The sequence below is a fragment of the Bos indicus x Bos taurus genome, chromosome X (genome assembly GCF_003369695.1).
Source record: "Bos indicus x Bos taurus breed Angus x Brahman F1 hybrid chromosome X, Bos_hybrid_MaternalHap_v2.0, whole genome shotgun sequence".
Lineage (NCBI taxonomy): Eukaryota > Metazoa > Chordata > Mammalia > Artiodactyla > Bovidae > Bos > Bos indicus x Bos taurus.
In genome coordinates, this window is record NC_040105.1 from 143358009 (window position 1) to 143382867 (window position 24859).

Genomic DNA, 24859 nt, shown 5'->3' on the forward strand with positions numbered 1-24859 from the left:
AATGAAACTATGAGCCATGCCATGTAGGGCCACCCAAGATGGACGGGTCATGGTGAAGAGTTTTGACAAAAGGTGGTCCACTGGCGAAATAAATGGCAAACTACTTCAGTTATTCTTGCCTTGAGAACCCCAAGAACAGCATGAAAATGCAAAAAGATAGGACACTGAAAGATGAACTCCCCAGGTCGGTAGGTGCCCAATATGCTACTGGACATCAGTGGAGAAATAACTCCAGAAAGAATGAAGAGACAGAGCCAAAGCAAACACAACACCCAGTTGTGGATATGACTGTTCATGGAAGTAAAGTCTGATGCTATAAAGAGCAATATTGCATAGGAACCTGGAATATTAGGTCCATGAACCAAGGCAAATTGGAAGTGGTCAAACAGGAGATGGCAAGAGTGAATGTCGACATTCTAGGAATCAGCAAACTAAAATGGACTGGAATGGGTGAATTTAACTCAGATGATCATTATATCTACTACTGTGGGCATGAATCCCTTACAAGAAATGGAGTAGCCATAATAATCACAAAAGAGTCTGAAATGCAGTACTTGGATGCAATCTCAAAAACAACAGAATGATCTCTATTCGTTTCCAAGGCAAACCATTCAATATCACAGTAATCCAAGTCTATGCCCCAACCAATAATGCTGAAGAAGTTGAAGTTGAACGGTTCTATGAAGACCTACAAGACCTTCTAGAACTAACACCCAAAAATGATGTCCTTTTCATTATAGGTGACTGGAATGCAAAAGTAGGAAGTCAAGAAACACCTGGAGTAACAGGCAAATTTGGCCTAGGAGTACAGAATAAAGCAGGGCAAAGGCTAATAGAGTTTTGCCAAGAAAACACACTGGTCATAGCAAATACCCTCTTCCAACAACACAAGAGAAGACTCTGCATATGGACATCACCAGATGGTCAACACCGAAATCAGATTGATTATATTCTTTGCAGCCAAAGATGGAGAAGCTCTATGCAGTCAGCAAAAACAAGACTGGGAGCGGACCGTGGCTCAGATCATGAACTCCTTATTGCCAAATCCAGACTTAAATTGAAGAAAGTAGGGAAAACCACTAGACCATTCAGGTATGACCTAAATCAAATCCCTTATGATTATACAGTGGAAGTGACAAATAGATTCAAGGGATTAGATCTGATAGATGGAGTAACTGAAGAACTATGGACAGAGATTCCTGACATTGTACAGGAGGCAGTGATCAAGATCATCACTATGAACAAATGCAAAAAGGCAAAACGGTTGTATGAGGAGGCCTTACAAATAGCTGTGAAAAGAAGAGAAGTGAAAAGCAAAGGAAAAAAGGAAAGATATACCCATTTGAATGCAGAGTTCCAAAGAATAGCAAGGAGAGATAAGAAAGCCTTCCTCAGTGATCAACATGTTATACATATCAGCATTTAATTACATTCTGCCTAATTTTGCTGCCTGAGGTCTTTCAAACAGACCTAGGTTCAAATCCCACCTTCACCACTACTGGCTTTGCCATGGTAGGCAGCTTACTTAGCCTCCCTGATTTGCAAACCAGTCATAATTATATTTTACAAGACAATCATGTTTACATGAGACATCAGTGGAAGATTCTAGCACACAAGATATTAAAAAAATGTTGATTTTCTTCCAAACTGGGTTATAAATGGCATGACATCTGAAACTACAATTCAAACTTCTTGCGTTGAACAGACAGCTGAACACATTGAAGTAAGGCAGCAAATATATCATCGGCTTACAAGGACTTATTTGGAATTGTGTGGAAAATTTTCAACATATAATGCAATAGCAGGTTCTCGAATACTTATAATACTGTTTTGCTCAATCTCTCTTTTAGAAGCACAGGCCATCAGAGTGGAATGTTCATATATGTGACAACCACAGTCGAGTAACAACCCAAGAGAATGAGGGATAACATGGGGAAAAACGACCACAGATCCACAGCCCACAGAGGGGAGTGACAACACATGTATCAATGAGCATAATCTTTGACACCGAAATGCCCAATGCTTAAAATTTATTCTAGGGAGATAATACACATGAGCTACAAGGATGCAATACTGCAGCATTATTTATGATATGTCAAAATTAGAAATATCCTAATAAGCTAAATCACCATATCATTCTTTAATAAGAATGTAACTGATCCAGAGAGTGATATAGGATGATAAACATGATGTTCAATGAATACAGTAGGTATAAAACAGCAGGACTATAATACAGTTCGTAAGAGCACACATAATGTATATGTGTTTATATATACACAACAGAGATATTTAGAAAAATGTTGGCCAAAATGTTAATAGTTATCATTTATGGGTGGTGATTTTTAATTTTCTTCTTTAGTACTTTTTGTATTCTTTGAATTTTCTACATAATAATGTATTTATCTTTTTAATCAGGAAAAAAAGTAACTTTTTTTTTTAAATCGGGGAATAACTGTTTTACAATGTTGTCTTGGTTTCTGCTATACAATGCAAATCAGCCATAATTATATGTATGTCTCCTTCCTCTAGAGCCTCCCTCCCCCCTCCCATGCTTCTTCTCTAGGTCATCGCAAAGCGCCAGGCTGGGCTCCCTGTGTTATATACACAGCAGCTTCCCACTAGCCAGCTATCTTCCACATGATGGTGTATATGTGTCAGTGCCACTTTCTCAATTCGTCCCGCCCTCTCCTTCCCCTGCTGCGTCCACAAGTCAGTTCTCTACGTCTGCATCTCTACTCCTTCTCTGCATGTGGGTTAATCAGTACTATTTTTCTAGATTCCATATATATGTGTGTGTGTTAATATATGATATTTGTTTTTCTCTTTCTGACTTACTTCATTCTATAGAACAAGCTCCAGGTTCACCCACCTCACTACAACTGACTCAAATTCGTTCCTTTTTATGGCTGAGTAATATTGCATTATATACATGGTTGGTGGGAATGTAAATTGATATAGCCACTACAGAGAACAATATGGACATTCCTTTAAAAACTAGGGATACAACTACAATATGACCCAGAAATCCCACTAATAGGGCATGTATCCTGAGAAAACCACAATTCTAAAAGACACGTGCTTCCCTGGTGGCTCAACTGGTAAAGAATCTGCCTGCAATGTGGGAGACCTGGGTTCGGATCTCTGGGATGGGAAGATCCCCTGGAGAAGGGAAAGGCTACCCACTCCAGTATTTTGGCCTGGAGAATTCCATGGACTGTATAGTCCATGGGGTCGTAAAGAGTTGGACACAACTGAGCGACTCTCACTTTCTTTTCAAAAGACACATGCACCCAAAGTTCATTGCAGCACTATTTACAATAGCCAGGACATGGAAGGAATAACATTTTTATTTGAGGTAAAATAAATCTCCTTACAAAGTGAGGTGCTTTGTTCTGCTTCTTCCTGCTTTAGTTCTCTGCAATACTCTAATTTCCTTTCAGTTGCAGAAGTCTAGAAGGCAGACTATCAGTTCTGCTCTGCCTAACCTCTTAAGGCCTCTGGTCTGATCAGAGGTCAAAATGCAAGGGAACTGTTTGGCTCCTTCTGAAGGGGATTCTTTGTATCAGATAGGACGGCTGTGACGACATAAGAACTCCTTGTGTAAGGACTGTTTATGCTCCATTAAAGCTACCTACTCGAAATGGGAATGGGAAAGGGAAGGTTATTTTAGGGTCAACTTTTTCTTCAAAGAAAATAGCCTTTCAGGTACTTATTGCCTTGCTCAAAAGTATGTGCATGAGTCCAGGGGTGTGTCTGTGTCATCTGCATTCCATCTCACAAAATACTTCCTTTGAGATTCCCATCACGTCCCACTTCACTAGGGTATTATTAGCATATTTGCTGTTTTCCCTTTTATTCCCTCCAACTTCAGTCACCAGAAAAACAGCTATACACAGACCCTACAAAAGACGGAATGCCCATGAAAACATTAAAACATTGGCCTGAAACTATGCAAGAAACCAAGGGTCTTTCTGTTTCTTATTCTGAACGTGCTACCAAGACTAAAAGATTCCTTACCTGCTTTATAAAGCGTAACTGAGATTCAGCAATTCCATGAATGAAAGACTCAGGTGAAGAGCCTCTTGGGGTACCATCAGTAGCTGGTTGGCTTGAAGGGCCCCACAGCATTTCACGGACAGATGGGGGATTCAAGTCTACATGGAAGTCAGCTGAAATCTTACAGTTGTTCTTCACATCAAACAAGGCAAGATTAATAAAAAAGGGTTCAACCTGGGAATGAAAACCATTACATTTTTAAACAATGACTTTTATTTTAGGTGGGATGGGGGAGGGACACAAATTACAGAAATTTTTTTTTTATTCTTCAAGTTTCTGTGATTACAGTTCCTTTCTGAGTTCAATATTCAGCTAAAAGTGTATTATGGCTCATTTGCATATGAGAAAGAGCTTTCTAAATAACAGACTCTCAAATTGTAACTTTTGTCCTGTGTAATTTCATAAGTTACAAATTTTTTTAAATGAGTAGAAATCGGAAGCCACACTTAAAGAACATCAATTATTCTATGAATAAATTTTAATTCTCCATAGGCTCATTGAAATTACCTAAAAATAATGCCAATATTACACAGTAGAAATAAATCTTCCCTTTTTCTATATTACAGCTTACTGGATTATACATTTAATAAGAGCTAATATCAGTCAAAATCAAATTACTTGACAAAAGCTTTGCCCCATCAGCATTTTGGAAGACATGATTCCTCTCTACAGATGGCATTTGAAAGCTGGTCACAAAGAGAAATTTCATGCCAGATGGCATAAAGATTAACCCTTTACACACCGAGAGTCTGCTAGTGTATCTCAGCTACTTCATAAGAGAATAAATCATCACTGGATACTTTTCAAACATAAACTAGAACTCCCTCCCCCCCCCCCCCAAAAAAAAAGAAAACAAAAAAAGGTGAACAGAAAATGCAGTCTTTTGGGCGTTTTACATTCATAGTTTCAAGTATTCCTAAGCAGCTCAAATGATCTGTGACAGCTAATAATTAGAATTTTCTGTGCAGAACACAATGAATTCACTCGATGAGAATAGTGAGTGAGACAAGCTGACTGAACAGCCTCTGTGTTCCTTCATGATTTTGGTGTTCCTTATTCATGGCTATGAGTCAATTTCACAGAAGTCATATTCTCTAGTAAAATTTACAAATTTGAGGACTTTCCAGGTTCTGGAGATATGTCCCTCCTGAAGGTCAAGAGCCTACCTACTCTGCTATTTTGAATAGGTAAGACTTTCATGAATCCTCTTAAGATGAAAACATATTCCTATCCTGGCAAAAGAAAGACAAATAAAATTCTTCCATGTTAAATTTATTGTAACATGTAGCAATGGAATTTTCACCCAGTAAATTAGTTCTCAGCAAAAACAAAACAAAACAAAACAAAACAGTAATTTCTTTAATGTACTGGTTTAAGGGAGGTAGAAGAAAAAGTCATACATACGTTTGTGGGTGGTCCTTTTGCATTGTCTCCAACTTGACCCAAGATATTGAACATTAAATCATGGCAATTTACCAAGAAACGTTTATTGCACTTTTCCTCAAATGGCTTTATATCAGGTTCAATTCCTGAAAAGTCCAACCTCTAAAAAACAGATAATATGAATCATTTCTCTCCCAAAATAGAATTCACATGAATTCACATAGATCTCTAAGTAAAACTTGCAAAATCTAACAGATCTCTGTCCATTCTTCATTTGAACTCTTAACTTTTTTCAGTGAGCCTTTGTAGTGTTCTTACACTAAGGTTCTAACACTGAAATAAATCCCTGCCTCACTCCTGACCCTGCTCCTCTGATTTCATCTCCTACCACTCAAGCCTGCCCCCTCCCTCTGTTTCAGCTCCACCAGCCTCTTTGGTTATTTTTCCAGCACACCAAGTACACTCCCACCTCAGGACCTTTGAACTTGCTGTTCTGTCAGGAACTCTCTTTCCCCAAGATAGATGCATGGTTTACTCCCTCATTTCATTCAAGTCTCTAATCAATTGGCAGTCCCAAAGACAGACTTTCCTTAACTCCCTATATAGAATTATATACTCTCTGACAGCCTATACTCCCTTTCCTTAATTAAGTTTCTAACATTATTTTTAACATTTACTTCATTATTTATTGTTTGTCCTCCCCACAAAATACTGTGTTCCAGGATGGTAGGAATTTTGTTTCTTTTCTGAGCTGTGCATGAAACAAATTTGACATGAATGGATATGGGAGGCAAGAATAATACCATAGCCTCTAACTTGGAAGATTCAGTAGATTGCGATGTTATAAACTTAGTTGTGAAATAAAAATGAATAACAGATATAAGGGGAGGGTGAATAGAGACAATGACTTCAGTTTAGGATATACTGAGTTTGAAAGGATACAAGTAACTGGTTAGAAAATAGGGAAGGTGTGGGTTGGAGATCTGGATTTCAGAATCAGTGGCAACTAGGGTGAGGAGGATGAGGCTGGAACCCTGGGGACCACCTACACTGAAATGATGGACAGAGGGTGAGGCGTGCACATAGGAAACAAAACCACTGAGCTCAGCTTCTAACAGAGCTGGAGGATGAATCCTGGCTGCCACTGAGATATATTTTTTAAATTATTCGTACTTCAAAAAAAGTTTAAAAGAAGATACTGAGAGTCAAGAAATTCCTCCCAGCAGGGGAGGAATCTGTCCCCCTCCCCCGCCCCAAAGAAACTCACTGAATCCCCCTTCAGCTCACCCAGCTCAGGCGATCTGAGTTCATCTGTTCATTCTGATTGTCTGAACAGATTCACATTCTGTTCACAAATGTAAGAAAAAGTATAGACTGTGGCACAACTTACTATACTTTCAATAAGACCAGAGAGAGGGTAGATGGGAAGTGACTGGATGAATCTGAGCAGAATATATTGCCAGTATGGAAAAGTCAAGCCAAGAAACACAAGAATTTTTCTCAATTGCCTGAGTAATTCAAGCCAAAACAGGTATTGTGCCTGAAGAGTCTTAGATAATTATAGCTGTTCTGACCTTGACTGCGTCACTGACAAAACTCCCCTTAAAAGGGCCTAAAGTATAATATTTGTACCTGAAAGCATAATTTTTTCCCCTAGAGTCTATTTATCTACAAATGTGTGGGACTAGACAGCTCCCTCTTGAACACTTATCTGTCTGTGGAGCCAGCAAAGGCAAGTCATTGCCATGGAGATCAATTCTAATTTCCGCCCATTTATCTGCTCTCCTTTCGAGCTTACTCAGACAGTGGAATGTGAAAGAAAACTGGACTAAACCACTCCAGCCCCCTTTCTCTTCTGAGGCCTGTGCGTGCAAATGTGGGGACATACGGCCTTCTCTAGGAGTTCAAAGTCAGAACCATCTCCTTCAGTCAGTGTTTCTTTATTCTCTACAGTCAGTGGTAGAAAACTCGTCTCTGGACACTGAACTCTGACCATAAGGGAAGGCTGATATTATCGGATGGCCTGCCTACCTAGAAATGTACACACAACCTGGATTTCTCTGTGGTAAAATTGGCCTTCCGTAATTAACACTGAATTCAATTTTTGCTCAAACTTTCATCTCAACTGTAAATTTTTCTCTCACTGTAGCTCACTGATAAACAAACATAAAATCAGTTCTGCTGCATGACCACAAAAACACTACACCACAAATTTTTTAAATACATTGGATGGAGTTTCAACCACAGTCAATTGGCTTCTTTGTATACAATCAAAGAGTCTGACGTGTTCAATTAGAGTGCAATCAAGATGGCGGGGGGGGGGTGCACGGGACAACAAGTGAATCAAAGGCTCAGACATGGCTCAAACGAGTAAATTTCTGAATGAATATCTTAGAACTAACATTCCCAAGGCCTGCTATACACTTTCTGGAAAAAAATTATAGAACTTACACAAATAATATAATAGTGCTATGGGGGAAAAAAGATGAAACATTTAAAATGAATTTTCCCCAGATAATTTTATTTTTTCGTGTAGTATTTTTATTAAGGAAAAACTTCTGCATTATTGATAGACTACATACTTTTTCCATTTCAGACTAAAAGAATTTTAGTTAGAAAAATGTTTGAAGCAAAAGAAACACAATCTATCTTCCCAAAATTATTTTATATTTTATTGCTACATATTCACCGAGAAAAAAACTCTAATGCTTATATAATGCATACTATTTAAAAATTCCATAGATTTTAATTAGAAATCTCATGTAGAAAACCCCTTCATGGATCACAGCCTTGTCATGGCAAAGAGGCTTGCGTAACTCTGTGAATCTATGAGCCATGCCATGTAGGACCAACCAAGACAAACAGGACAAGGTGAAGAGTTCTGACAAAACGTGGTCTACTGGAGGAAGAATGGCAACCCACTCCGGTATTCTTGCCACGAGAACTCCATGAATGGTAGTAAAAGGCAAAAACATATGAAACCAGAAGATGAGCCCCCCAGATCAGAAGCTGTCCAATATGCTACTGGGGAAGAGCAGAGGGCAACTACTAATAGCTCCAGAAAGAATGAAGAGGCTGGGCCAAAATGGAAACAACACTCAGCTGTGGATATGTCTGGTGGTAAAAGTAAAGTCCAGTGCTATAAAGAACAATATTGCATAGGAACCTGGAATGTTAGGTACATGAATCAAGGTAAATTGGAGGTGGTCAAGCAGAAAGAGGATGGCAAGAGTGAACATTGACATTTTAGGAATCAATGAACTAAGATGGACGGGAATGGGTGATTTAACTCAGATGGCCATTATATCTACTACTGTGGGCAAGAATCCTTTAGAAGAAATGGAGTAACCCTCATAGTCAACAAAAGAACGTGAAATACTGAGACATTACTTTACTGACAAAGGTCTGCATAGTCGAACCTATGGTTTTTCCAGTAGTTGTGTACAGATGGAAAAAGCTGGACCATAAAGAAAGCTAAGTGCAGGAAAATTGATGCTTTTGAATTGTGGTGCTGGACAAGACTCTTGAGAGTACCTTGGACAGCAAGGAGATGAAACCAGTCAATCCTAAAGGAAATCAATCCAGAATATGCATTGGAAGGACTGATGCTGCAGCTGAAACTACAATACTTTGGCCACCTGACACAAAGAGCCAACTTATTGGAAAAAAAACCCTGATGCTAGGAAAGATTGAAGGCAAAAGGAGAAGGGGGTGGCAGAAAATGAGATGGCTAGAATGGACATGAATTTGCTCAAACTCTGGGAGACAGTGGAAGACAGATGAGCCTGACTTGCTGCAGTCCATGGGGTTGCAAAGTGTCAGATAGTACTTAACAACTGAACAACAATATGTAGAAATACTGAAAAGAAAACCAAAAGATTCATCTTCCCTCAAGTATTTTATTTTCTTGTGAAGTATTTTCCATTAAGAAAAATATCTGTAAAATTTAGACACGGTAGAAGTTTACCATTTTTAAAAATTGGTAACTTAGTTGGAAAATATCATGGAATTACCTAAATCAGAAGAAAATATGAAAAAGAATAGATACATGTATATGTATGACTGAATCACTCTGTTGTACACCTGAAACTAACACAACATTGTTAATCAACTATACACAAATATAAAATATAAATTAAAAAATAAAAGGTAAAAAGAATCATGGAACTAAATATTAACTACATATTTAGTAGTATCTTAATACTAAAAGTGCCTCACTCTCCTGAAAGAGACTAAAATACACATGTGCACATAAATTTGCACTTTCCTGGATCGCTTTCCCTCTGAAGTGAGATTAAACCAGACATGAAAATTATCCCAGTTCTACAGGCCTACATCAAAAATGGAAAATAAACATGTCTCATATGATGTGGTGTTCCTTATACTATACATTTTCACTGATACTGGATCACAATTGTATTTAATGTGTTAAAAGCACTGAAACCATTGTTAAAGATTCTTTAATTTATTGACTTTGAAGAGTAAGATGAAGTGACAACAATATAAAGAATTGAGAGGAATATATATATACACACACATATATACAGTTCCAAACTATTTGTATATTTTCAGTCCTCCTAGTGAAATTAGTTATTAAGCTACCTATTCAAAGCAACCAAGACAAAAAAATATAAAGCAATAAATATATGCCCAGTAGTTCAAAAATCAGTGATTTAAACATTTCAGACACTGTTTATCTGAATAAGCAACAATTATTTAAAGCAATATATCATTAATACCTGAACTTCTGAATCGAAAGAAAAGAGATTCTGTCTTCCATCTCCTCTACTGAGCTTGTTTAGTTGTTCAGTTTCTCTTCCATACTAAAATTGAAACAGACAAATATATATATATATATATATATATACATATATATATACACACACACACACACACACATATACACGTGTTGATCATTACTTCATTTCCTTCAAAACAGTATTAAATGCCATTTAATGATCTAGTTTATGAGAAACTAGCAGCTTGACACAGCTTCAAATATACACTCTTCTCCACTTCCAAGTACTTAAGGTGGATACAGAATGCTTGCTGTGCAGAGTTACAGTCACAGTTACAGTTACAGTTACAGTTACAGTCGACCTGTGCTATTAATCAAGTATTTACACTTTCTATACACTTTTTTAAGACCAAGAATATTATTCAACCCATAGTACAAAAAAGAAATACAAGAGACTTGTGATATAAAAGAGAATTAACAAGAGAACTAATCCATGGTGCTACTCATCCATGATATATATAATATATATATATAAATCCATGAGTATATATGTTACATATATATATATGTATATTATATACAATTCTGATTCTATCACTTTAGGAAAAAAAAACATAATGGGCTCTATGGTCTGAAATAACAAAGACTCAAAGAGAACACATTAAAATCTACAGGGGATCATGAGTGTGTTTCAAAATTTTTGAAAATATATTAACATTGAAGCTTAAGAGAATGGTAAATTTAAAACAGAAAAAAGTAACATCTAAATCTGTATAAGTTAATAGCTCAGGAGGAGGAATAAAGTAAAAATATAAATAGGTTTGGCAAGGATTTAAATGGAGAAATAGGGTATAACCTCCTAATCTAGTATAGAGTCCACAGAATAAAATATGTAACCTAGTAAGACAGACATGATAATCACCTCTACACTTTCAAAGCGGGCTCATTTCAAACACCAAAGAACAGAGTAATCAACACAAATGATGTCTGTTAACCAAAATCCTTATCTGATAAAATTATTCATATACATATAGATAGGCATTCACATACAGACAGACTCTGATTTTCATATGAAATTAACATATACAAACAATTAGACTGAATATCATGTTCAATCTGCATCAATAGCTCCTTGAATGAATAATATTTAGTGTATGAATGACATATAGTAATTAAACTGAATGTGGAGAAGGAAATAGCAACCCCCTCCAGTATTCTTCCCTGGGAAATCCCATGGACAGTAGGAGGCTGGTGGGCTACAGTCCATGGGGTCCTAAAAAAGTCCGATATGACATAGCGACTAAACCAGAACAATACACTTAATAAGAAATAGCAGATAAAATTAATATTCATAAGAATCTAGTAGCATTTCTTGGAACCTAGGGAAAAAAAATAACACTTTCCAAACTGTTAGTTGGTACTGAGCAGGTCCAACCTGAGCAGTGTACTTGTCTTTTGTAATCTCTACCTGTTTCACTAATTTGTTGCGATTTTGAACTTAGAAATGACATTGCCAAATGGAATCCAGCATTACAGCCTTAATATGCAGGATTAACACTGTCTCACTTGAAGGTAAGTTGTAGTAACAAAGGTGTACCTTCATCAGTTCCGGATGCATGCTCCTTTCCAAACTGGCCATGATGTTCTCGGCTTTTCCTTGGCTGCTAGGTTCATCATCTGAAAATTCATTAAAAGCAGATGTTCTAAACCATGCAGACCATTAACAATCACCTAAGAGGAATATCCTAACTATCTCTCTCTCCCACCCCAATCTCTCCTACTAGATTTATTACAAAGAATTTTGATTATGAAAGCACTGGGAAAACTTTAATGGACTTTTGAAAATCTGCCATGAATCCCCTATCTGTTTTCAGTCTGGTTATATTTCACATGTCAGAGCCAATGGAGCATCAACTCTTTAAAAAAAAAGAAAAACCTATCAACCTCCACAGTCACTTTTAATGAAGAAGTAGGTCAACCCTCACGAATAAGAGTTCCATATTCACCCTACACAAAGGACATTCCCATGGATTAAACACGAGGGCTTTACCTCAATAACGAATTATTAAAAAAATTCTGACCTTGTGATATTTCCACCGTCTCCTTTTTCTCTTGCACTAAACTGTCAGTATTGATTTGAATAATCTTTTTCAAAGTTATCAACCATTCCTCCATTTCCTGCTCAGTTTCAGCAGCCAGATAATGGCTATACTTATCTAACATCTTGAGTTCAAAAGCATGACGGCGCATTTTGGGGCACTGGAGGGAAAAAAGAAGAGGTATGTGTTCAGTTAGTTTAGTTACCCTTTTAATACTAGATATCATTAGTTTATTTTTACCTCAGCTCAGCACACATGTATGTCAATACTTTCATGAAATAATTGCTTCTTTCAACAAGGAACAGAAATTCCAAGACAATGTAAAGACCATGTCAAACATCTTTTTTATTCCCCTTAGTATTGAGCACTGGAGAAGGAAATGGCAACCCACTCCAGTATTCTTACCTGGAGAATCCCATGGACAGAGGAGCCTGGTGGGCTGCAGTCCATGGGGTCACGAGAGTCGGACACGACTTAGCGACCAAAGCACCACCAGTATTGAACATGGAAGTATAAGCACAAAGCTGATATAAAATACTACATGTTGAGTGGGTATTATCATTTAAGGCCTTCTGACATCCTTCACATTTAAATAATCAAACTAACTCGACAAAAATAAGCCAATGTTTTACTATTTCCACCCTGCTGGAAGTTTTCCTGACATATTTATAGATTCTCAAAAGCAGTCCTTAAAAACAAGCTCAAATGTGACCTGAAATAAATCTGGTAGCTGCTTTATATCACACCATAAAATACAATATCGCTATCTAGTTCATTTTCATCACAGTATGAAAGAAGTATAAAAGAAGACTGTAGTTGGTTCATATTAAAGTGTGGTTCTCAATAAAAATGATGGAAATGGCCTAGACTGAATCCTAGCACACAAGAAAAGAAAAGCCTCTTCCTTTCATCAAACATGATGACACCTTCTTTTATATTACCGCTTTCTCTGTCATGACAAAAGAAGTCTGTCCCCTGCTCCCAAACCTCAGCCTTAATTTCAAGGAAGGCTCATGAATCAATAATTTTCCACTGCATGGTCATTATTCAGGAAGGATCCAAGAAAGTCCCTCCTTCTCATCTTCAAAGTATAGTAAAGAATGATTAAACTGCTGTAGCAAGTCCTAAAGATTTATATATTTGAAAATATTTGGGAGGAGGGAATCATAAATAGAGGAGAAATCAGAGCCTGGGAGCCCCAGTAAAGGAAGGTCAAACTGTACTAGAGCTAATTGAGAAAATGTGGGAATTGTATGTGCCTTCTTCTTTCCAGAAATATAAGAAAGCTGTCACACATATATATTGGGTTGGCCAAAAAGTTTGTTCCATTTTCTGTAATGTTACAGAAAAAAACAAATGAACTTTTTGCCAATTCAATGTATAAAAGAAGGTACCTTCTATTCACATAGATCATTGTATATTATATTTTAAAGTGTTTTTTCATTTGCTTCTCATGATAATCTCACTTAATAAAGTGAGGAGATATTATTAATCACACTTTACACCTCTGTAAACTAAGATTCAGGTAGCTTGGGGGTGTTGAACCGACATCTCCTGCCTCCCAATCAACGCAGTGCCCCTTCTAGTCGACCAGGCCAGGCTGGCTCTGTAGTCTTGGCTCCTATTGCTTGGTCAATCAACTTCCTACTTAATCATCTCTCTGTCCTCTACTCCCCACCCTGTACATACTAACCCTAACATCCATGCCCCCTCAGTGACTCAAATCAGCAAACATGTATTAAGCCCCTACTGTATATACAACTTACCTAATTATTATAAGGGGCTTGGACATGAATATGACATGGTCTGTATAATGGAACAAGGAATGGGAATAATTCAGCACAGTGGTAGCACAGGGGAGCTGGAGCATAGTTCCACTTAGTGGGAGTGAGTGTGAGGAAGAAAACAAAAAATGTTTTCATGGTACAAGGCCCTTTTGAGCTAAGTCTTAAAAGATAAGGTTCAAACAGGAAGTATGTGCTGGGCAGAGGAACAAATATAAGAAAGGCACATGTGTGTGACACTCTGTGGAGTGCTTAGCCTGGAGTGATGAGAGCACAGAATGTATGAGGGGGGTGCCGGGGGTGGGGGTGGGGGGTTAGTAGGAAAAGTCAAATCACCATGGGCCTGCAATGCCCTGGTAGGATCTTTAGAGCTCACTCTGCAAGACAGTAAATCAAGAGCCAAAAGGTTTTGAACAGACGAGTGAAGGACCCCATCTATATCTCAGGAAGATGGAGTGGAGCATGGCAACGCAACAGAAGGCAGAAGACAAGACTCTAGGCAAGAGAGGATAAAAGAGAGAACAGGAGGAAGACAGTGAGAATGGAAAGAAGGTGAGGGATTGAAGAGGCACTTTGGAGCAGACTCCAGAGGATCGCGAAAGCACTTGAATGGCAGCACAGAGGGAGAGTGGGATTCTGAAGAGGATTCCGAGTGTCTAGTATGCACGTTTTGATAGGTGGAGAGGCAATTCATCAAGGCAGAAAAGTACTGAGGTTCTTACTAGATCAACAACCCTCTTCCAGAAGGAGAAAGAAATATTACCTCCATGAGCCCTACCTGAACAACATCGATGCAAGCATCCAAGTAGATGCAACCTTTAGATTCTTTTGAATTTTTCTCATCTTTATAGGAATTGAGAATATACGAACCATCAGGAAGCTGAGTTAAGTAAAAATACCGTCTCTTGAACACCTATGGGGGAAAAACCAACAATGACACATTTGTTACATGTACACGGCATCTGAACAAAACACCTTGATGGGTTTGCCACAGACATTATATCCGGATAATTTGCAGACAACTTGGAGAAGTCATTAGGAATCAGCATGATCTTCACTTTCTTAAGATGGAGAGCTTGAAGTCAAGTGGTTTAACTCTCAGCCAAGTATCTGGAGAAATTTTAACTCTTTATAGTTTATAAAGCATTTATGTATATGAATTACCATCCATTTCATTACAGCATCCTTTTCCTGTTTAATTGCAAACCATAACTGGATTCTTATTATTTCATTAACTGGATTCTTATTATTTCATTCACATCACTACAAATCCAAGTTGTATGTATATATACAGTGTATATATACTTATATATACATTATATATATATATATATATATGTAATATACACACACACACCCTGTATCATGTGCTTATATCTCACCTGTAGACCTTACTACACTCACTTATGCTGCTCCAGGGTCCCTATTCCTGAAAGTCCAGCTTAGAAAGTACTCACAGGGAAACACTGAGCACCACCACTTGCTACGAGTTGCTGCTGAAAGCCCTGTAGGCTGAGAAGTGCGTTAAAAGGCCCAATGGGATCAGCCCATCTATTTGAAATTAGGGATTAATAGTAAGGAATACCCTTGCTACAACTCACAGTGAAATCCACAGGAATTGGAGAAGAGCTGGAAGACAGCCTGATGCATTTATTCTTCCCTCTGCATGTGTGCATGCTCAGTCGCTTCAGTTGTGTCCAACTCTTTGTGACCTTCTGGACTGTAGCTCTCCAGGCTCCTCTGTCCATGGGATTTCTCCAGGCAAGAATACTGGAGTGGGTTGCTGTGCTTCCTCCAGGGGATCTTCCCGACCCAGGGATCAAACGCACATCTCTTACATCTGCTGCATTGGCAGGCAGGTTCTTTATCACTAGCACCATCTGGGAAGCCCCTCTGGGCTTCCTTGGTAGCTCAGTTGGCTAAGAATTTACCTGCAGTGCAGGGGACCCCAGTTTGATTACTAGATCGGGAAGACCACTCCAGTCTTCTTGGGCTTCCCTGGTGGCTCAGTTGGTAAACATCTGCCTGCAATGCTGGAGAACTGGGTTCGATCCCTGGGTTGGGAAGATCCCCTAGAGGAGGGCATGGCAATCCACTCCAGTGTTTTTGCCTGGAGAATCCCCATGGACAGAGGAGCCTGGTGGTCTGCAGACCATGGGGTCACAAAGACTCAGATGCTGCCTCTCTATTCTCCCTTAAAAAGAGTCTTGGACCTGCTGAAGGAGGTGGGAAAGGGGGATTCAGAGCTCTGTGATTCAAAGTCTGTGGCAGAAGCCACAGACTGCAAGATATGTCTAGCATTTGTTATAGTAAAATTCCCCAGGACAAGAGATCTAAAATGATTTCAGGGTGGGAATGGGGAGACAGACTAGGAAATAGCCTCTTGATGATCCTATTGAAGAAATGCATTCCTATGCATCTTGTCTTACAGAAGTCAGTTTTCAGATTTAAGCCTGCTGTTTTCAATAACCCATATGACTATCCAGTATGATCTCTGCCTATTTTAAGAACTTTAATTAAGGAAAGAGTAGTATTTGGCAAGATTATTCTTGAAAACTACTTAACTTCTGGCAAAGTATCCAAAATATCAACAATTTATTTCTCTATGGCATGAGTAGGCAAAATATAAAAATATGTTAAACGGCATTTCCTTTAAGGAAAACCAGTAAAAAAGAAATCATATGCTTGTGGTTATTTTTGACTTGTTCAAATACCATTGATTTTGGAATGAATGACAAAAATATACCAGTATGAGGAACACCCTAACAGGTTAGACTGGTAAATGCTTATAGCATCTATTTCAGAAAGGGACTGTGTGGGCTATATGGAATCAGTAGAAAGAAGTTCAAGCAGAAAAATACCAGTTTGGATGCCAATCAAGTAAATATGACTGTTTTACAAAGGTATAGAAAGTATGTGTGTGTGTCTCTGTGTGATCTCATTTTACCCACATTTAAGTTTACTGCCACTGTAACTGAAGAAATCTAGATCCATATACAAGGAAAAAGTTAATCATAAAGGTCATTATATATGTGTCTGTGTATATAGATATTGCTTATTTTTATGACAATAGTTCATATCTGTTATTAAATTGATGGAACCAGACCTAAAATGACACAGTTCAAAATTTCACATGAACAGAATACTACTTCTTAAAAGTTATCACAAAAACTATGTATGATAAAAATAAATTTTCCAGGCAAACCTAGATCAGTCTTATGGACTCTGTGGGAGAGGAAGAGGGTGGGGAGATTTGGGAGAATGGCATTGAAACATGTAGAATATCATGTATGAAATGAGTCGCCAGTCCAGGTTCGATGCACGATACTGGATGCTTGGGGCTGGTGCACTGGGACGACCCAGAGGGAGGGTAGGGGAGGGAGGAGGGTTCAGGATGGGGAACATAGGTATACCTGTGGCGGATTCATTTCGATATTTGGCAAAACTAATACAATATTGTTAAGTTTAAAAATAAAATAAAATTTAAAAAAAATTACAACCAGATTAGAATCTGAACCATGGTCAACTCTAAAACTCAAGGTTCATAGACTCAGTGGTACAGTCTATAGAATCCACTGGCAGAGTCCTTAACCAGCACCAGAGGAAATAAAGATACAGAGCAAATCAGTTGTGGCACAGAGTCAAATTATAGCCTGCAAAATTTGTTTCATGTACAGCTGCCTCACCAAGCAAAGACGCTTCATGGCAGCCGGCACTTCCAATATTAGCAAGGCACGATCATTACAATAGAGATGGAAAGGGATCTGAAATTACAGTCAATCAGTTCCTGTAACACTGCAATTATGTCTAAATGTGACACTGAGGTAGGAATGTAGCTTGCAGATCTGGGAAGAGAGCAGATGCCTGGAATCGCAGATCTGGAGTCTCACCCAGCACTCCTGCTCCCCAGCAGTGCAACTGTCCTCACGACTTGCCTCAGTTGTAAAGCGATGGGATCAGACTACATGATCTGTAACCTCCTTTTTTTTCATTATCTACATATAACTTTATTGGAAATGAACAAATAACACACCTGCCTTCCCAGCTGGGGGCCACAATCCCCAAGTGATTTCCTACACAGGCTTAAATCATACAGTCTGCACAGTAAGGAAGTTTCTTAAAGTCATTTCTATAGACATCAGACTGTCCCCACAACAGATCCATAAGATCTCTAAGATTTCTTTTCATTCAAATATTTTATGATATATGTTGGGTTTCAACTTCTGGGAAGCTTTTAAGATACTTTTCAAAGAAGAAAGGAATATCTTAAATCTCTCAGTTCAGTTCAGTCACACAGTCATGTCCAACTCTGCGACCCCACGGACTGCAGCATGCCAGGCTTCCCTGTCCACCACCAACCCCCGGAGCTTGCTCAAACTCGTTTCCTTTGATTTGGTAATGCCATCCAACCATCTCATCCTCTGTCGTCCCCTTCTCCAGCCTTCAATCTTGCCCAGTATCAGGGTCTTTACCAATGACTAAGTTCTCCGCATCAGTCCTTCCGATGAATATTCAGGACTGATTTCCTTTAGGATTGACTGGTTTGATCTCTTGCAGTCCAAGGGATTCTCAAGAGTCTTCTCCAACACCACAGTTCAAAATCATCAATTCTTCAGTGCTCAGCTTTCTTTATGGTCCAACTCTCATATCCATACATGACTACTGGAAAAAGCATGTCTTTGACTAGACAGACCTTTGTCAGCAAAGTAATGTCTCTGTGCTATCTAGATATGTCATAGCTTTTCTTCCAAGGAGCAAGCATCTTTTAATTTCATGACTGTAGTCACCATCTGCAGTGATTTTGGAGCCCAAGAAAATAAAGTCTATCACTGTTTCCATTGTTTCCCCATCTATTTGCCACGAAGTGATGGGACCAGATGACACAATCTTCGGTTTTTGAATGTTGAGTTTTAAGCCAGCTTTTTTACTCTCCTCCTTCATTTTCATCAAGAGGCTCTTCAGTTCCTCTTCACTTTCTGCCATTAGGGTAGTATCATTTGCATATCTGAGGTTATTGATATTTCTCCCAGCAATCTTGATCCCATCTTGTGCTTTATCCAGCCTGGCATTTCGCATGATGTACTATGCAAATAAGTTAAATCTCTCATGTGGAATCAAAAGGGAAATCAGAAACATGACTTTATAAATTTATATAAATGTGGGATTCCCCAGGTGGTGCTAGTGGTAAAGAATCCACCTGCCAATGCACGAGACATAAAAAACTCAGTTCGATCTCTCGGTCAGGAAAATCCCCCAGAGGAGGTAATGGAAAACCACTCCAGTATTCATGCTGGGAGAATCCCATGGGCAGAGGAGCCTGGCAGGCTATAGTCCACTGGGTTGCAAAGAGTTGGACATGACTGAGCATCTGAGCACAAAATATACTTATTTATTTGGCTGTGCCAGGTCTTGGTTGCAGGATACAGGATCTTTAGTTAATGGCATATGAACTCTTAGGTGCAGCATGTGAGATCTAGTTCCCTGACCAGGGACTGAACCCAGACTCCCTGCATTGGGAAAGCAGAGTCTTAGCCACTGGATCAACAGGGAAGTTCCAGAAACATGACATTTTTTAATGTTGTTATTTAGAGTACAGGTTTACCTTGGTATTTTTTTCCATTTTGAAAAGAAGACAGCTGTTAAAATAATGACTATATAGAACAGTGGTAATTACTCTGTATCATACCTTTCATCTGATGGCCTCAAGTTCTTTGTAACCAGGAGCTAATTTTTTTAATGTCACTTGGGGATTAGCGTCTTTATCCACATGTTATCTAACAGCAAACTAAGAGACTAAGAACTCACTCAAGTTCACATGGGCAAGGCGATGGCAGAACTAGGATCACAATCATAGGACAATGACAAAGAATCCTGCCCAAACCTTCCAATGGCTTCCCATTGAGATTAGAATAAGACCTGAAATCCTCCCTATAGCCTGGGATGATGTGCATGCTCTGGCCTTGGGTTACCTCATGGACTTTATTTCTAATTATGCAGCTACACTGGCTTACCTGCTGTTCCTCAAACAAAAAAGTGTCCTTTGGACCTTTACGCTTTATGTCCCCTTGGCCTGGAAGTCTCTTCCCCCACATATCCACAGCTTCTTTCAGGTCTTCGCTTGACTCTTACCTCCTCTGAAAGGCTTTCTGTGACTACCTGCCCTCGTGGCAGCATCTTATTTTATCTTTTTCATAGAATCATCACTATTCAAATATATCTTATTCATCTATGTATCTATTTGCTGTCTCTTTTAAAACGATTAAGGTCCACATCTCATCCACAGCTATAGCCCTAGTACCTGAGACAGTGCCTGGAACGCAATAAAATTTTGCAAAATGAATGAGGAATGAATGAATAATTCATTCCCCAGTGCAGATTCTCCAGTGGTTTCATACAATAGAAGGGTGTCTCTCTGTAATGCCCATATTCTTCTTCCTCTTCTCCCGTTTTATTATGTTTCCTAGATGGTGAACACAGCTGAAAATTCCCCACTTAACTCAGTGAGAAGCATGAATCCTGACCAGTGGCTTACCCAGACCACCCAGAAGAACAAAACAGAGTTAGCCAAAGGAGATTATTCTCTGGCATCAGGTTCTGCCAAGTATCTTGAAGGCCCTGAGCTATTCAGAGAACAACCTTTTGAACATTTACCCCACACGACCCTTTCTGGAGCAGGAACAAAGGGTTCGGGTTAATTCAATGATGGAAAGCAGGGAGGTTTGAGCACCTAGTATTCTCAAATTAGGAGAGCCTTTTATCATTTTATGTAACAAATCTCAAGGGTGTTTAACCTATGTGTGTTCCCTAGAGGGTAATTATGTAGGGTTAAATTCAATGAACCAGGAGCCCTGAGAAAGGATGGTCCAAAGGCTTTGTTAAAGTTAGGTGGGCCAGGAGCAATGTAGAAATCGGGAGGGGGAAATTTACCTGACTCATCTCTCAGAATAGGGAAGAAGAGGCAGCGAGGAAAAGAAGAAAGCAGGAGAATAGGAGACACACTGGGTCTGAGAACTACTCAAAGCAAAGATGAAAGAAATAATGGGGAAGAAAATCCCATAACTTATCAGAAAATTGAGTTGCCGTTAATGACACCAGACTGTTGGGAACGTCACCCTGCTAAAGCACCCCTACCCATAGGTTGGCAACCTAATATATCACTTATGACTCTCTACCATATTATTTTACAGTCCTACCAGGTTTTAATATACTACATATGTCTACCCCCTGGACAACTGGTTAAAAACCAAATAGCTTTACTTACATAATTCTATCATATCTGGGCCCTGGAAAATTTTTTTAACTATTTAGTTTGAAGCAAAGTCTAAAAAGAGGGGTCTACAATCCACCCTTCTCATTAGAGACAAATTAATTTATTGTCTTTCTTGGGGCATGTCATGGCCCTGCTCAAATTTCCAATGACCCCCAGTTACCCACATATGTGGTAAGGCTCCCATGCCTGATCTGACATTCAAGGCACTCCCACAGCCCTATTAATAATATAAAATAATACCGATCTGTGACATCTGTGGAGTGCCTACTACATTACAGTTCTGACTAAGTGCTTCTTTCATATCAGTGAAATCCTCATAATGACCTTGTGTGGTAATTACTATTATCATCTCCATATTGCAGCAGAGAAACTGAGGCCCGAGGAGAGAGCAGAGGACCAAATCAACTCTGTTTCCCATGACTACCCAACTTCACCTAATATACTTGCCCTGTACACACTGCCTGCCATGCTCACCTCCTTTCTGATTCCCTTCCTTGACGTCCCCACCCCCTTCAAGAAGCCTTCTCTGGGACTTTCCTGGTGGTCCAGTGGCTGAGACTCTAAGCTCCCAATGCAGGGGGTCTGGGTTTGATCCCTGGTCAGAGAACTAGATCCCACATGCCACACCTAAGAGTTCGCGTGCCACAACCAAACATCCTGCATGTCACAACGAAGATCGAAGATCCCGCATGCCACAACTAAGACACAGTGCAGTCAAATAATTATTTAAAAAATAAAAAAAGAAGCCCCTAATAAATGGTTTTAAACATTCACCAATGAAGAGAGAAAAGGAAACATTAAAAAAAACAAACTAGTGAGAAATCCCTTACCCATTAAATAAGTGTCATCTGTTTGTCAGCTGTGAGAGATGGACTGGAAGACTTGAACATACAAGGTATTAGTGTAGCAAAAATAAAAGCTTCCCTCTACCTCTGTTCCAATAAACACAGTGACCTTGGCCTCTCAGCAATTATTTTAATTTCATATGTGCTTTTTTAGGTAAAATCCTCTTTTGATTTGTTGTTCGCCCAGTGCAGAAGGCAAAAAACCCCTCCTCTAACAGTGAAAGAATAAGTGAGAACTCTTAGACTCTTGTATATATAACAAATGGCTCTGCTTTGTGCAAAAAGAAAGGGCACCAGAACTGAGTCATACATCAAGCAACTGAACTTGCAACCCCGATAATGTACCCAGACACTTCAATGTTTAATTGCTAAGAATGGAGAGGAGGGAACTTGAGGAATGTGACCAAATTGAGCCAAGAAGATGCCTAAAGGTGGGTGTCCCAAAGGGTTGGCCAAGAATCTGCAACAGATTTTTTTTTTTATGAAAAACCACAGTCAAGATCAGATTCTTCCTTATTCCATATCATTATATCCCTCAGGAAAAACAGTTCTAAATACCACAGGAAGGTCATGTCCAATATCAGAGCTATCTAGTCCACACTAAATTCCTTCACTGATATGGAGAGATGCTGAAAAAAGCAGATGTCCCTAGCAGCTAGCTACTTGGGAAAGAGAGTATGGACGTTTCCGTGATGACCGACGTTTCTGCCCAAGGGATCATTTATTGTCTTTGCTATCTTTAAACTGCTCTCCAGAACTTTCCCAGGAACTGAAGAGTAGCAATGGGGTGTGTTCTCATGATCTAGAAGGTACAAATTGAGGAAATTAATCACCTATGACAAAGCTTGTCTTGTTTTAACATGAACACTGAGAAAAAAGCAATTATGAGCTGAGTGAAGTGGTCACTGTGCCCAGACAACCAACAGAACTTCTGGGAGAGCTACAAGCTGCCAGCATCTGCCTCCATGAAAGGACATGCTCAGGCACCAGATAACTGTGACTTGGGGACGGACACATGTCATTAGCAGCTCTCCTGTAGCTTGGGTTCCTCAGGGCTAGTTCTCAGCCAATAACAGGGAAGCTCAGCAAGCACTTCTGGGAAAATGAGAATTGTAGAAAATGGTGCAGACTATATCCCGTCTGACCTCACTGGCAGAAAGGTGGATACTGGGGAAAATACAAAGATTTATTCTCTAAATATGGGGTCTTCCAATCTTTCAATAGGAAGAGCTCAGCTCAGTTTTCACCAGACTTTTTTCCCTAGAGACCATCCATTGCCCTCAATGTTCTTGCAAAACTGTCTGGCAGCTGCAAGGGAGGCTGAACTTTCTAAAGCAGCTCATGTACAAATTACTTGGGCTACATTATTCATATTGCATTAGAGGTCATGTGCTTGCTTTCTCAAAAGCCCTTATAAAGTAGGAGTCTTCTGATCCTCTTTTATCTACTGGACTTTGTGGAGTCTTTTCTAACCCCCTTTCCTTCATTTTTTTTTTTTTCTACCTTCTCACGTGATTCTATTTCTTCCTTCCTGGCTATTAGATGGCCTTATTTCTGAGAGGCAACATGGCCAGGAAAAAGACTCAGACTTGTTGATAAAAATAGTTTTAAAGTGGTTGTGCATAATTTCAAACAATCTAAAGGACTGATTCTGCATAGCTTTTAAAATCCAGAAATTTTTAAGTGAATAAAGATCTGTAAACTTCACCTCCCTCTGAAAGATACCCAGCTGCCCTGCTTTAATCCCCGTCATCCACAGAAGGCTCCGCCAGCCAGTGTCAAGACACAGCGCATCAAAGACATGCAGATAAAATAGGAGGGCAGACACATGGCTCCCATAGGCTGTTATTTGCCAATGAGTCATGATTAATACCCAGAGCCTTCTGCTGTAGCTTCCTGGTTAGCCTGCTGTGAATTTGCAGGGGCTGTCAACACGCAAATTTTCTGATAGAAAAGGTTCTTTGGTCTCAACTCTGCAAGCGCTAGCCCTGTGGTGAGCTCATTATTGAAGCCACCAAAGCCTGTCACCAGCATGGGCTGGAGTTCCTAGCAAGCAGGGGACTCTGCATGTACCAAAAGTCAAACTACCAGCAGGATCGGGAAAATGACTCAACCAACAGCATACCTGAATCATCTTCCCATTCACTCAGGAGAGGAATTAAAATTCTTCTCGTCAAACATTGGCACAGTAGAAAGAGATATATAGAATTTTCCCTTTCAGAGTGTCTCATAAACTCTAGCCCTCCACCTTGGTTCTTCTGTCCTCTGCCTGAGCCAATCCAGGCCTGATGTGTATGATCCCCCACCCTGTACAGGGCACCTAGGGATACAAGCCTGAGGCCTCCAGTGCATCTCAGTTTATTGGCCTGTACTTCTGCTTTGGCCCTCAGTCCAACTTTAGCCTGACGACTATAAAACTGCTACCCACGCCCCATCCTCCCCCTGCCTGTTTCATACACTCACACACCCTCTGTTTATGTAGGGAGAAAGAGTACAGTAAACACTATGAGTTTCCACTAATTTCAACGATGCTAAACTAAATTAGAGTTAAAGCACAATTTTTATAGGAAAAAAATATCTTGGTGAAATCCTTCAGATACCTTTAACTGAATCTGGCTGGACCTTCCTCTCATGCCCAGTCTAGCCATGAGAAAATCTGGAAATCCACTACTTATTGCTATGGT

The 24859-nt window shown here is 39.4% G+C and overlaps 1 protein-coding gene across 5 annotated transcripts in view; it reads right to left on the bottom strand.

Moving 5' to 3' along the window:
* The window catches only part of DOCK11 (dedicator of cytokinesis 11), a 216252-nt gene that overhangs the window by 126809 nt on the left and 64584 nt on the right, over positions 1–24859 (bottom strand). For all 5 annotated transcript variants that reach the window (XM_027534837.1, XM_027534835.1, XM_027534833.1 and 2 more), the window contains exons 7-12: positions 14839–14973; positions 12259–12436; positions 11775–11854; positions 10179–10262; positions 5461–5601; positions 4018–4230 (exon numbers count right to left, since the gene is read on the bottom strand). In XM_027534837.1, coding sequence (XP_027390638.1) covers positions 4018–4230; positions 5461–5601; positions 10179–10262; positions 11775–11854; positions 12259–12436; positions 14839–14973 — 831 coding nt within the window. The remainder of the gene's footprint in view (positions 1–4017; positions 4231–5460; positions 5602–10178; positions 10263–11774; positions 11855–12258; positions 12437–14838; positions 14974–24859) is intronic.